At 53.7% G+C, this 12,589-nt stretch overlaps 1 protein-coding gene and 1 pseudogene across 1 annotated transcript; both read left to right on the top strand.

Annotated features, from left to right (window-relative positions):
- LOC113961552 overlaps nucleotides 1–713 on the top strand; it is an 893-nt pseudogene extending 180 nt beyond the window's left edge.
- A 9,792-nt stretch (nucleotides 714–10,505) lies between these two features.
- LOC113961551 (olfactory receptor 14J1-like) lies at nucleotides 10,506–11,477 on the top strand. Its single transcript, XM_027671968.1, has one exon. The coding sequence runs from the start codon at nucleotides 10,506–10,508 to the stop codon at nucleotides 11,475–11,477; it is 972 nt and encodes a 323-aa protein (XP_027527769.1).
- Nucleotides 11,478–12,589: the final 1,112 nt, after the last annotated feature.

The raw sequence follows: 12,589 nt of genomic DNA on the forward strand, positions 1-12,589 counted from the left end.
CACTGGGGCACGTCCATACACGTGTAGGGAATGTGGGAAGAGCTTCAACCACAGCTCCACCCTCCACATCCACCAGCGCATCCACACTGGGGAACGGCCCTACAAATGTGGGGAATGTGGGAAGAGCTTCAGGCAGAGCTTCAAGCTCCTCACCCACCAGCACATCCACACTGGGAAACGTCCATACACGTGTGGGGAATGTGGGAAGAGCTTCAGGGACAGCTCCATCCTCCGCACCCACCAGCACATCCACACTGGGGCACGTCTCTACACTTGTAGGGAATGTGGGAAGAGCTTCAACCAAAGCCCCAACTTGATCCGACACCAGCGCATCCACACTGCTAAACGGCCCTATTTGTGTGGGGAATGTGGGAAAAGCTTCAGTAACAGCTCCCACCTCCGTGCCCACCAGCTCATTCACACTGGGGAGCGGTCCTACAAGTGCTTGGAATGTGGGAAGAGGTTTCAGACCAGCTCACATCTCCTCAGGCATGAGCGGACGCACACGGATGAGAGGCCCTTCCGCTGCACCGACTGCGGGAAGGGCTTCCAACAGAACTCCACCCTCATCACCCACCGGCGCATCCACACCGGGGAGAGGCCCTACAAGTGTGGGGAGTGTGGGAAGAGCTTCACCCACAGCTCTACCTTGACCAGACACCAACGGACCCATTGCTAAGGGAAAGCCCTACCAGTGCCCCGATTGCGGGAAGAGCTTCGGCCGCTGCTTCCACCTTGAATGAAGCCCCTGATGCTGAGGCAACCCCTGGAGTCCAGTGACTGTCAGTCCATCCCTTTCGACCAGAATGGGCCAGTCCCCTTTCACAGAGGCAGGTTCTGCCAACAGAACCCTTCTTGGGAGTGTGTGTGCAGATTCCTGCCTTGGCTGGAGACCCCCCCAAGGTCACTGCTGGAGGTTGAGAGCAAAGATCTCCCCCCCGAGCGTTGGTCTGGGGGTGTTCCATCCATCTCTATTTAAGAATTCTTGCTTTTGTGCCAGCTTGAGTAGAATTGCTTCAACAATTGGTTTAGTGTAGAGCACTGTCCTATCGTATCCTGTACTCCTGGTAGTTTTAGTGTTTCTATGGTGCAGTAAATAATTGTGATGAAGATCTTTTGTCTGATCATTTGTAACCCTAAATAACTCATTTCTATCAATAGATCTGATTTGCCATCATTAAAACCTGGGGGACAAAAGTGGTTCAGTCACACCTCTGTAATTCCTCTAAACTGAAAGTGTTGGCATAATGCAAGGCTGAGATTGGATCCAGCAGCCCCCAGCACCCCACAGGAAGTTGGGAGCTCAGGGGGGCCACCCCCCTTTCCCAACCCCCATGGGACTGCTGGACCTGCCAGACCACCCTCCCTTTTCCAGCCTTCTCCCTGTTCTTCCCACTTTCCCATTGTCCCCTCAATCCCTAATTCCCCCCCCCCCCCAAAAGTTTTGGGGTCCCAATCCCCACTTTTTGCCCCTCTCTCATGTGGGTGCTGAAGGAGAAAATGAGGCTGCACACACAGAGTTCCATTGCGGGACTTGTCCGCCCATCTTTCCGGCGTCCCCCTTTCATTGGGGTTCCTTTGGAAACAGCGCCTGGGCTTTGTCTTTTAGTCCACTGGAATTCCCAACATCGCCCCAAAGCAGTGCCCTGATCCCACACATTCCCCTCGCCTCATGTGCTGGCTGTGTTCAGCCACCAGAGAAAAACACAGGCTACCATGCAGAGCGTTCCAAGTGGTTTCCACTTTGGCAAACAGCACTCTCTGGATGGAAAACACCAGTCAAGGCCAAAACACTCCTGTTGGATCCTGATTAACTGAATGCAGCAGCTGCTGCCTTAACTTGTTCCCACAGAAATTCTCAGGGTTCCTTTGCTTCCATGAGGCCCCACATGTCCCAATGGAACCTTGATTCCATGCGGTTCCAAAATGTCTCAGGAATCCTTTGGGTCCAGAAGGCCCAGCAGTGTCACAGTGGTCCTTCGTTCCACGAGGTTCCACCATGTCCTTGCTGGAACATGCATGGCTGTAATGCTGCTCCACCTGCAGAGCTGCCTCGAGCTCTGGGATCTGGACAGGCTGGATCAATAAAGCCAAGTGCCAGGGCCTGTACTTGGGTCCCAACAACCCCCTGGAATGCTCCAGGCTGGGGGCAGAGGGGCTGGAGAGCTGCTCAGCAGGAAGGGACTTGGGGGTGCTGCTTGACAGCAGCTGGATATGAGGCAGAGTGTGCCCAGGGGGGCAGGAAGGCCAAGGGCATCGTGGCCTTTGTGGAGAAGAGTGTGGCCAGCAGGAGCAGAGAACTGATTGACCCTCTGTGCTGGGCACTGGGGAGGCCCCACCTCAAGTGCTGTGTCCAGTTCTGGCCCCTGAGTGAAAAAGGCCCTTGAGGGGCTGGAGCGTGTCCAGAGAAGGGAACAGAGCTGGGGAAGGCTCTGGAAAACATGTCTGCTGAGGGACGGCTGAGGGAACTGGGCTTGTTGAGTGTGGAGAAGGGGAGGCTCAGGGGGGACCTCATTGCTCTCTACAGTGACCTGATAGGAGGTTTTTAGTGGGGTGGGGGTTGATCTCTTCTGCCAAGGCTATAGTGAAAGGTTGTGAGAGAATGGCCTTAAATTGCATTGGGGAAGGTTCATATTAGATATTAGAGAAACCTTTTTCCACTGTTCAGGCATTGGAACAAGTAGCCCAGGGAGGTGGTGGAGTCTCTGCAAGTGTTCAGGTGTGTGGTGGGTTGAACACCAGGTGCCCTCCCAGCCACTCTATCACTCCCCTTCCCAGCAGGACAGGGGAGAGAGTAAGGTGGAAAAAGAAAACAACTCATGGGTTGAGATAAGTCAGTTTATTTAAAGCAAAAAAGCAAAGCGAAGCTTGTGCGCACAGAAGCCAAAGACAGCAGGGTTTGTTCTCTGCTTCCCATGAGCAGCCATGGTCGGCCACTCCCGAGGAGCAGGGCTTGGGTCCGCGGGAGGGTTCCTCAGCAGGCAGCCATCAGACAATGAATGCCCCCCTCCTGCTCCCTGCCTCAGCTTTTAGAGCTGAGCTGACCTCCCATGGTCTGCAATGTCCCTTGGGTCAGTTGGGCTCAGCTGGCCTACTTGGGTCCCCTCCCAGGGTCTTGCCCTCAGCTAAGGAAGGAATGTCCCAGTGTTGGTGCTGTGCTCAGCAGTGGCCAAAACACTGGTGTGTTCTCAACACCCTTCCAGCTGCCAGTGCCAAGCACAGCACTGGGAGGGCTGCTGTGGGGAAATGAACTGCAGCTCAGCCAGACCCAACACGAATATATATGGCACATATTCTATAGAATCCATCCTTAGGTTTTGTATGATCATGGCTGGACTTCGCGAACGAAGATTTGGGAAGGGCTCTACCCACGATTGTTGCAGGCACGTTGGTGGCTAAAGAGGCCAATACGAGACAGGCAAGTCCGGTTGCAAAAGGCACAGCAGAAAGACTCCTTAGGTGGTACATTCTGCAAGGCACGATTCTTTCTGCATTGTCTTTTCTCCTCAAGGGTGATCCTGTGTGCTTTCTCAAAAGCATCAGCAGTGTTATAGATGATGTGTCTCCAGGCCTCCTGATTGGAGGCCAGAGTGGACCAGTTATGGTGATCAATATGCCCGAGGCTGAGATGTTGTTTCAGGGAGTCCTCGTATCTTTTCTTTGGGGCTCCTCTCTTGTGGCAGCCAGGATCTTAGGGAGACGGTGGTCCTTCATCCTGGAGACGTGCCCTGCCCATCGCAGTTGTGTTCTCAGTAGCATGGCCTCAATACTTGTGGTTGCTGCCTGTTCTAGAACAGATGTATTGGTCACATAGTCTGACCAGTGGATGTTCAGGATAGTACGGAGGCAGCGTTGATGGAAGCGTTCTAGGAGACGCAGGTGGTGGCGGTAGATGACCCATGATTTGGAACCATATAAAAGAGTAGACAGCACTATGGCTGTGTAAACACTGATCTTTGTGCTTTTCTTTAAGTGTTTATTACGCCAAACTCTTTTATGGAGTTTTCCAAAAGCATTATAGGCCTTCGCTAACCTGTTGTCTATCTCCCCGTCAATGTTACCATCCGAGGAGATGAGGCTGCCTAGGTAGTTAAACTGTTGGACTGATTTGAGTTCTGATTGAAAAAAAATTATAATACATTATATACACAATCCTAACTATCTCTCCTATGATAAACCAGGATTTACAATGGATCAAATCTCTTCTCCCTCCAAGAAAAGTCCAGAAGGGAAAAAGGAAAGATCCTTTCCACCCTCAGGGCAGCAGTCTCTCTTCTTCCATGCAGCAGTCCGAGCTGAAGTTGGAGCTGGATCTCTTTCCATTCCACACAAGGGGGGGTCTCCTCTCACCTCTCTCAGCCCTTCGGCTCCAAGCAAAGGTCTCTCTCCTGTGCACTGCCATTGCTGGGACAAAAGATCGCCTCACCCCGTCATCTCATGGGCTGGAAGACCCCCAGGAAGGTCCCTTCCTCAAGGGCTTGAGTTCCCTCGAGTCACAATGTTAGGGCAGCTTTCAGTTGAAAGTCTTGGCCTCAAGCGCCCTCTCAGAGCTCCTTTGCTCTGTCTCAGCTGCCAGCCTGGCAGCAGCAGCGGGGGGGCAAGGCCCTCCTCCGCATTCCCTCCAGCCGTCCCGCTCCAGCTTCCAGGACCTCTGAGCTTCTTAGCTCCTCTCTCTCTCTCTGCTGCAGGCTGCATTTTAGCACTTCCATCAAGTAGGAGTCCACTCCCTCCTCCTCGGAGGGCTCTCAGAGGGGTTTTGGGGACTTTGATTCAGTTCTTACCCCCAAAACTGTCTCTGGAGAGCTTACTTCTCTCTCTCTCTCTCTCTCCGTTAGACATCTCTGTGTCTTCCTGCTTGGCTGCAGGCCGTCTTTGCTGCTTCTTATCTCTTGGCTTTCAGCCAGAGCCTCTGCTCAGTGCTGTCTCTGCTGCCGCCTTTCCGTCTTCTGCTGCCCACTCCCAGTGGAGAAAACCTGCCAGCTTTTTCAGTCCCAGACCTGGGTCCAGTTGAACACTGTTTCCGAGTTTCTAGGACCCCAGCCGGGGGGGCTGAGGGGGCGTGGTCCCCAGCGGGGCTCCTGCCCCTTCTCCCCTCATGCTCTCAGAACATGGCCACTTCTCCAACTACCTCATCCCCCTTCTTTTCCGCTCTGCTGTGATAGGTTTGAATTTTGCAGGGGCGTTGATTGGGTCAACATCAGCAGAGACACCACCCCCTCGGGGGTTACCATTTTTTCAACTCCAGGGGGAAAAACCACCTTTTTTCCCCACCACAGCCCCGGAAACCAAAGAACCAAGCCCCTACTATGGGACAGTTCAACCCCATCCGTGTGCCAAAAGCTCCTTTGGGATGTCACAGCCTATCCTCTCCAGTCCGGAATAGCCCCTGGGGACCAAAGAACCAACACCTCACACCAGCACAGTGCAGCCCCACCCGTGTTCCATGGGCGCCTTTGTGATGTCACGGACTATCCTCTCCATTCCGGAATAGCCCCTGGCGACCAAAGAACCAACCCCCCACACCAGCACAGTTCAGACCAACCCATGTGCTTTGGGCCACTTTGTTATCCTACCCCTTCCGGCCTATCCTCTCCGTTCCGGAATAGCCCCCTGGGGTGGCTTGAGACCCCTAAAAATCCAATTCTTTAGTCCAAGCCCCCTCCCACAACTCACCCCAGTGGGAGAGGGCTTTTCCAGACACAACACAAGACTCAAGATGGGGGGAAGGGAATTCTATTACAATTAGGACACAAAGAAATATTCGAATACATTCTAGACACAATCCTAACTCTCTCTCCTGTGATCAACCAGGACTTACAATGGATCCAATCTCTTCTCCCTCCAAGAAAAGTCCAGAAGGGAAAAAGGAAAGATCCTTTCCACTGTCAGGGCAGCAGTCTCTCTTCTTCCATGCAGCAGTCCGAGCTGAAGTTGGAGCTGGATCTCTTTCCATTCCACACAAGGGGGGGTCTCCTCTCACCTCTCTCAGCCCTTCGGCTCCAAGCAAAGGTCTCTCTCCTGTGCAATGCCATTGCTGGGACAAAAGCTCGCCTCACCACGTTGATGCCTTAAGCCCCTAATGGTTTTCCTATTTTTCTACCTTATAAGTTTTATAGGTAATAGAAGTAGATTTTAGAAGCAACCCTTTCTCCCTCTTCCCCGTAGCACCCTTTAGTTTATACATTCCTTAACCCTCTTACCCCATTCCATACTCCCCATATCAACCCTATCCCCATATCCAGTAGAAGATGTTTTGTCTCTTGTCATGGCAAGGCCTGTTCTGTTTGGGGAACACTTGTATCTTGGCCTAAACCGCAGGACAGAGTCAAAGAACTGGGTGACTCTGCTCTCTGTACCCCGAAGATGATGAAGGATGACGAAGAGAGGGTCCCAAAATGCACCCCAGACCCAATTCAGAGGGTGGGCCAGGGGGTGGACCAGGCCAAAAGTTACGGGGTGGACACACTTGGGATTGGACAGATATGGTTATAAATGTAACATCTCAGGCACAGCCTGCACGTGTCGTATACCATCAATTGCCTTGGCACGATTAAACCCTTTCCTTATCTCACCCTAAATAACGGCTCCTGGATTTTTTCTTAGCACCAACTGAGCAGGCAACGTGCTGTTCCCACAGCTTGGGCTGGCACATGTACAAGGACTTGCTTCCTTTCCCACAGCTTGCCATGGTGGGATTTTTGCCCGCTGTGCTTCCAGTCTGCAGGTGGGAATCTTTGCCTGGATGGGTTCCCCAGACCAGCCCTGGCTTCCTGTTGGGGCTGTCTGCTCTTTCCCACAGTCTGCACAGTGCAATTCTGTCCTGGGGGCTTCTTCCAAAGCTACACCTCCATTTAGGCCTTGGAATTAAATGGCTTCCTGTTTGCCACCAGTGCTTATGTCTTGTGGAATCTTATGGGATTTTCTTTCTTTGACAGTGTTTTGAGACCGTTTATTGTGCCCTTCAAGTCCTTACATGTGCACACACACCCCACTCTCACCAGTGTCTGGCCCTCCAAAGAACACAAGCCCTGATGATTTGTAGCTCCCACTCCAGTGGTTGGCACTTGGAGCTCCCTCTGTACCCAGAGCTCAGAGCTCCCTCGTCCCAGAAAGTTTAAAGATATTGTGCCTCATTCTGCCAAGACAACCCTTGGAAAAAAGAGTCATTCTGTGTTTCCTGGGATAAGAGCACTCTATTGTCATCTTCCAAAACCTTGGAGAGGTCCCAGAGATCTCCCAGGAAGGAATCTGGGGCCTCAAGCACATGACCCGTATATAGAGGCTGAGGACTCAGGGGTCAGTGGTGTGAAGATTGAGGACAGTAGAGGAGTAGCCTGAGAGGTCTGGAAGGGGGGTGTCAGAGCTGGTGGAGCTTTTCTTCCTGGCAGAAAACAGCCTAAGAAAGAACTAGTGCCACCAAGGGCAGCTGGGGTGGCCTAGACTGGTGACAAGAAGTAAGAACTTTCCCTCTGAGGTCATTGTTGTGGTGCAGAATGTCACAAAGGAGTCTGGATTGAGCCCAAGGCTTTGTGTGTGCAGGAAGAGCCAGGGAGGACACAGAGATGTCAGTGCAGGAAGGTGCCAGCCAGGTGGGGCAGCCGGGGGGATGACGACAGCCCACAGGGAAAGGGGCAGGGCATGGACACCGTAGGACAGCCTGGGCTGGAGAGGAGAGAGGGAGGGGGAGAAGCTGAAAGGCCCTGCCAGAGCCACCTTCTGCAGGCCTTTGGCCATGGCTGCTGTCTGTGCCCCTGATGCCAGGAGGAGACAAGTGGCCCTTGCAGCCCTGGGGCCTCGTGGCCTCCTTGTCCCTGCTCAGCAGCCTGGCAGGTGCCACCCCATGGTCCTGCCCTTGGCATTGCACATCCCACATCCCAGTGCCCCAGCAAGAGCCCTGAGGAATGAGGCAGGGACAGGATGTCCTTTCCCAGGGGCTGGGGGTCAGGGCTTAGCCCTTTGGACTAATAAAACACATCTAGGTTTCGTTATCATCAGAGCCACCTTTCCCTTGCTTGTCCATCCTTGTCATCACTGTCTGCAGTTTTCTGTTCCAAATGGAATCTGGGGACACTTTCACAGTCATGTCCCTCAGTGGGACCCATTAGCACTACAAGAAACTTCAGTATTTCAAATTCATTTTGACTTCTTGAAAAGTTGTTTGAACTTCCTCTCAGGGACTGAGTCTCATGTAAACAACATCAAACCCCACTGAGGGTCATGAAATGCCCGGGGCTGTTGATTTGCTGCTGAGCTGGGCCGGGCTCCTGGCACACAGGGAGCTCCTGGCAAGCAAGAAGAGCTTCAAAGAGACAGCTCTGCTGGTGAGCAGCTCCTCTGCACAGCCCAGCAGGGCTGAGGGCACTGCCTGCAGCACCCAGGGCACAGGAGAGAAGGCAGAGAGATGAGAGGCAGCCTGGGCTGGGAGGTGACTGAGCTCTCACTACACGAGAAACCTTCCCAGGATTTGAATGAAGAATTCTCTGGCTGTGGGAAAGTTCAACTTGCCTTCCTGGAGGGATCTCCTAAAGCTGGCCCATCCCACAGCTTCTAGGATCTTTCAGCAGGACTCTCCCAGTTGCTGCAGTGCAGAGGAAGTGGCCATATGGCAGAGCAGGGTAGGAGCTGCAAGCAGCAAGGACAGAGAGGAGAAGGGAGTAGGAGGTTGAAGGGATCCTGGGGTGGGAGGACAGGGCAGAGCTGCTGAGGGGAGGAACCTTGCCAGCCCTTTGCCACGCTCAGGCTCTGGCTGCAGAGCAGTGCAGGGGAGTTCCTGCAAGTGCCTCTCCCAGCTGCCAAATGGCAGCAGTGGCAGGAGCTGTCAGGATGGCTCTGCTGGATTTGCTGGGGTGCAGCAGGAGAAGCTGCTGCAGAGCAGGACTTGCTGCTGCCCCATCAGAGGCCCAGGGCAAGAAGGTTCCCTGTGCCAGGGCTGGCTGTGGGCTGGGAAGGTGGGGGTGCAGCCAGGGGTGCCCAGGGCTGTGGTGCAGAGCAGGGTCCTGCCCCCAGGGCTCTGTGTGCTGGGGCAGGGACTCTGCTGCCTGCCAGGGGCAGCTCTCAATCGCAGGCTGTCTGGGATCTGCTCTGCAGCCCCTGCCCAGGCAGAGCTGCCCCTGGGCACTGGGCTGGGGATGGCTCTGGCAGCACTGGCAGGGAGCTGAGCTGGGCACAGGCAGGGGCTGCTGGCAGGAACAGCTCCTCACCCAGAGACAGGCAGGCAGGGAGAGGGAGCTGCTGCCACAAGTGCTGGGCAGGGGGATGTGGGCCCCTCCCTGCTGTCCCTGTGGCACAGACCCCTTCCCTGAGCAGCTCCTCCCTGGGCTCCTTTCCCAGCCGAAGCAGAGCCTGTGCCCTCAGGCCCACGGGGGCTGGGCTGTGCATTGCCCTGCAGCAGCCAGAGCCCAGGCAAGGACAAGGCCCTGATTTCCAGCTGTCTCTCTGTGTCCCTCCTCCCTTGGCAGCACCACTGTGGCATTTCACGGCCATCCCCTGCTGCCTGGGCTGTCCCTGTTGTCACCCTTGGGTTTTCTGAGCCAGTGTGGGGTTTGGGGGGTGGCAGATTCCTGTCCAGACACAAATGCTTTGGGTGTTGCTTTGGGGATGTGTCTGTGGGAGCCAAGTGCCCTCCAGGTACCTTCAGGGTATTCAGCTGTTTGCCTGGGTGTCCTGCAGGGCTGCAGGTGCCCTCCAGAAGGGCACAGCTCTGCCATAGTGTCTCTGTGTTGCACAGGATCCCCATGGAGAAAACTCCTCAGTGCTAAATCCATGGAAATGCTCTGGGCAGCTGTACTTGGGAGCTGCAATGATCCCTCTGTGTGGCAGTCTGGGAGGAGAAAGATGAGATTGTAATCAGGCATCCTGAGGAATGGCAAGGATTCTGTCAATGTGCTCTTTGAAACAGGATTCCTCTGCTCCCAGAAGTGCCTTGTTTCTTTTTAAAGGGAATTCCTAAGGGTGATCCCCCTTCAGCTCCAAGCTGCCAGCCAGGGGCTGCTGTGAACAGGAAAGATGGCCAGTTCTTGTCTCTGCACCAAGAAACCATCCCTTTGCCTCTCAGGACTCACGAGATTTCACTTGGAGCACATTAGAAATGTCAGAGATTTCAACCATCCAAACTCACTCCTGGCAAGAGGAATTCGAACAAAATCAAGTCCCCCCAAATCCCCTCCCTCTGTTCTGTGCTTGGGCAAACTGTGACCAGCAGTTCTGGAAACACTCTGATACATCACAAGTGCATTTGATTGGAGGTCACCCTGTGCTCCACGTTGCTTCTCACTGCACAGCAAGAAGGATTCCTCGGGAGCCCATTCCAGGGTCCCTGCTCTCAGTGCCCCCTTCAGCCAGCAAACCCCAGAGCTCGGGGAGAGGGATGCAGAGAGATCTTCCTGAAAAGAGGCCCTGAATGCTGAATTGCTATGAGACATGCAATATGTTTTGCTAAATGAATCTGGTCTAATTCAGTTCTGTCTTTTTTCTCCTCAACAGAAAACAATAACTGGAGGCATCAAATGTCCAACAGCAGCTCCATGCCCCAGTTCCTCCTCCTGGCAGTCGCAGACAGGCGGGAGCTGCAGCTCCTGCACTTCTGGCTCTTCCTGGGCATCTCTCTGGCTGCCCTCCTGGGCAACGGCCTTATCCTCAGCGCCGTAGCCTGCGACCACCACCTGCACACCCCCATGGGGTTCTTCCTGCTCAACCTCTCCCTCACAGACCTGGGCTGCATCTGCACCACTGTCCCCAAAGCCATGCACAATTTCCTCTGGGACAACACAATCATCTCCTACACAGGATGTGCTGCACAGGCCTTTTTCTTTCTGTTCTTCTTTTCATCAGAGTATTATCTCCTCACCATCATGTGCTACGACCGCTACGTTGCCATCTGCAAACCCCTGCACTACGGGACCCTCCTGGGCAGCAGAGCTTGTGCCCACATGGCAGCAGCTGCCTGGACCGCTGGGTTTCTCATTGCTCTGCTGCACACACCCAATACATTTTCCCTGCCCCTGTGCCAGGGCAATGCCCTGGACCAGTTCTTCTGTGAAATCCCACACATCCTCAAGCTCTCCTGCTCACACTCAGGCTACCTCAGGGAACTTGGGCTTATTGTGTTTAGTGCCTGTTTAATATTTGGGTGTTTCATTTTCATAGTTTTCTCCTATGTGCAGATCTTCAGGGCTGTGCTGAGGATCCCCTCTCAGCAGGGACGGCACAAAGCCTTTTCCACCTGCCTCCCTCACCTGGCCGTGGTCTCCCTCTTTATCAGCACCTTATTCTTTTCCTACCTGAAGCCCCCCTCCATCTCATCCCCATCCCTGGATCTTATTGTGTCACTTATGTACTCAGTGGTGTCTCCAACACTGAACCCCCTCATCTACAGCCTCAGGAACCAGGAACTCAAGGATGCCATGAGGAAACTGATAACTGGCTGTTTTTCAGAAGCAATCAACTCTCCTTCTTCTGCATGTTATGGACCTCATTAAAGGCCAATCTTGTTATGGACTTCATTACAGGTCCACCATATCTTCTCTATCTTTTACTCCTGGTAGGGTTGTTATTTTTGTGAGAATTTGTTCACACCAAAAAATCTTTATATCTGTAAATATATATATATATAAATATATATATATTTAGATATATATAAACACCATTTTCAATTCAGTGTTTGCCTTCCTAGCCTGTCCCAGAGGCTGTACAAATTGGCAATTTTACTCACTGTCTGCTTAAATACCAAATAAAGAACTCTGCATTGACTTGTTTGCCTGACATCTTTCCTCTCTGACTTCTCTGCAGCTGCAGGGTTGGGGCCTCTGTGCAGAGCTGGGCCAGAAAAGAGTCCCAGCAGAGCAGCACTGCCAGGGAGCAGCAGCCCTTCTCCTGTGGGGCCTCCTCTCCCTTCCCTTCCACACTGTCCTGCAGAGCCCTGTGTTGTTGGAGGCCTCAGTGCTCTGGCAGTCGGTCCCAGTCCTGCTGCAGGACTGTCCAGGGACTGCAGGCAGGGACAGCCACGGGCACTGCTGGCACAGAGCTGACCTCTGCAGCAGCACTGCCATCCTGCAGGGCCATCTCCTCAGGCCAGGGCCTCAAAGCTTCAACCTGCTTTCCACTTTGCTCTCCAGGATGTGCCCAACACAACGCCCTGCAGAGGAAAACAGCAGTGACCAGCACAAGGGTGGGAGTGCTCAGGGTGGGGGCACCCAGCAGTGCCCTGGCACAGCCAGCGCTGCTCCCAGCACTGGCCTCTCACCCCAGGCCATTGGGCTTGTTCTTCCCTCCATGAAGGGACATCCAATGACCAGCTCAGGAGTCCATGTTTGCACTGCATGGACAAGACATGCCCGTGTGTCACGGCTTGGGGCTGGGGAGGTGGAAGGCTTAGACAAAGTTGATGGCAGAAGCCGTCTCGTTGAGCTACGAGGGGCAGAAAGGACCCCCTTGCTTTCTGAATTCCTTCTCAGAGAGGAGCCTGGCTGTGGCTGGATCCAATCTCAGGCTCAGAGTTTGGTTTAAATTGAAGGAATTATAGAGGTGTGATTCAATCACTTTGCCCTGCAGGTTTTAGTGATGGCAAATCAGAAATATTTCTATGATATGA

The sequence above is a fragment of the Neopelma chrysocephalum genome, unplaced genomic scaffold, assembly GCF_003984885.1.
Source record: "Neopelma chrysocephalum unplaced genomic scaffold, ASM398488v2 Primary Assembly neopelma1_97254, whole genome shotgun sequence".
Lineage (NCBI taxonomy): Eukaryota > Metazoa > Chordata > Aves > Passeriformes > Pipridae > Neopelma > Neopelma chrysocephalum.

Bases quoted from the DNA above. Each gene is read 5' to 3' on its own strand.
- LOC113961551 (XM_027671968.1), top strand. From the start codon at position 10,506: ATGTCCAACAGCAGCTCCATGCCCCAGTTCCTCCTCCTGGCAGTCGCA.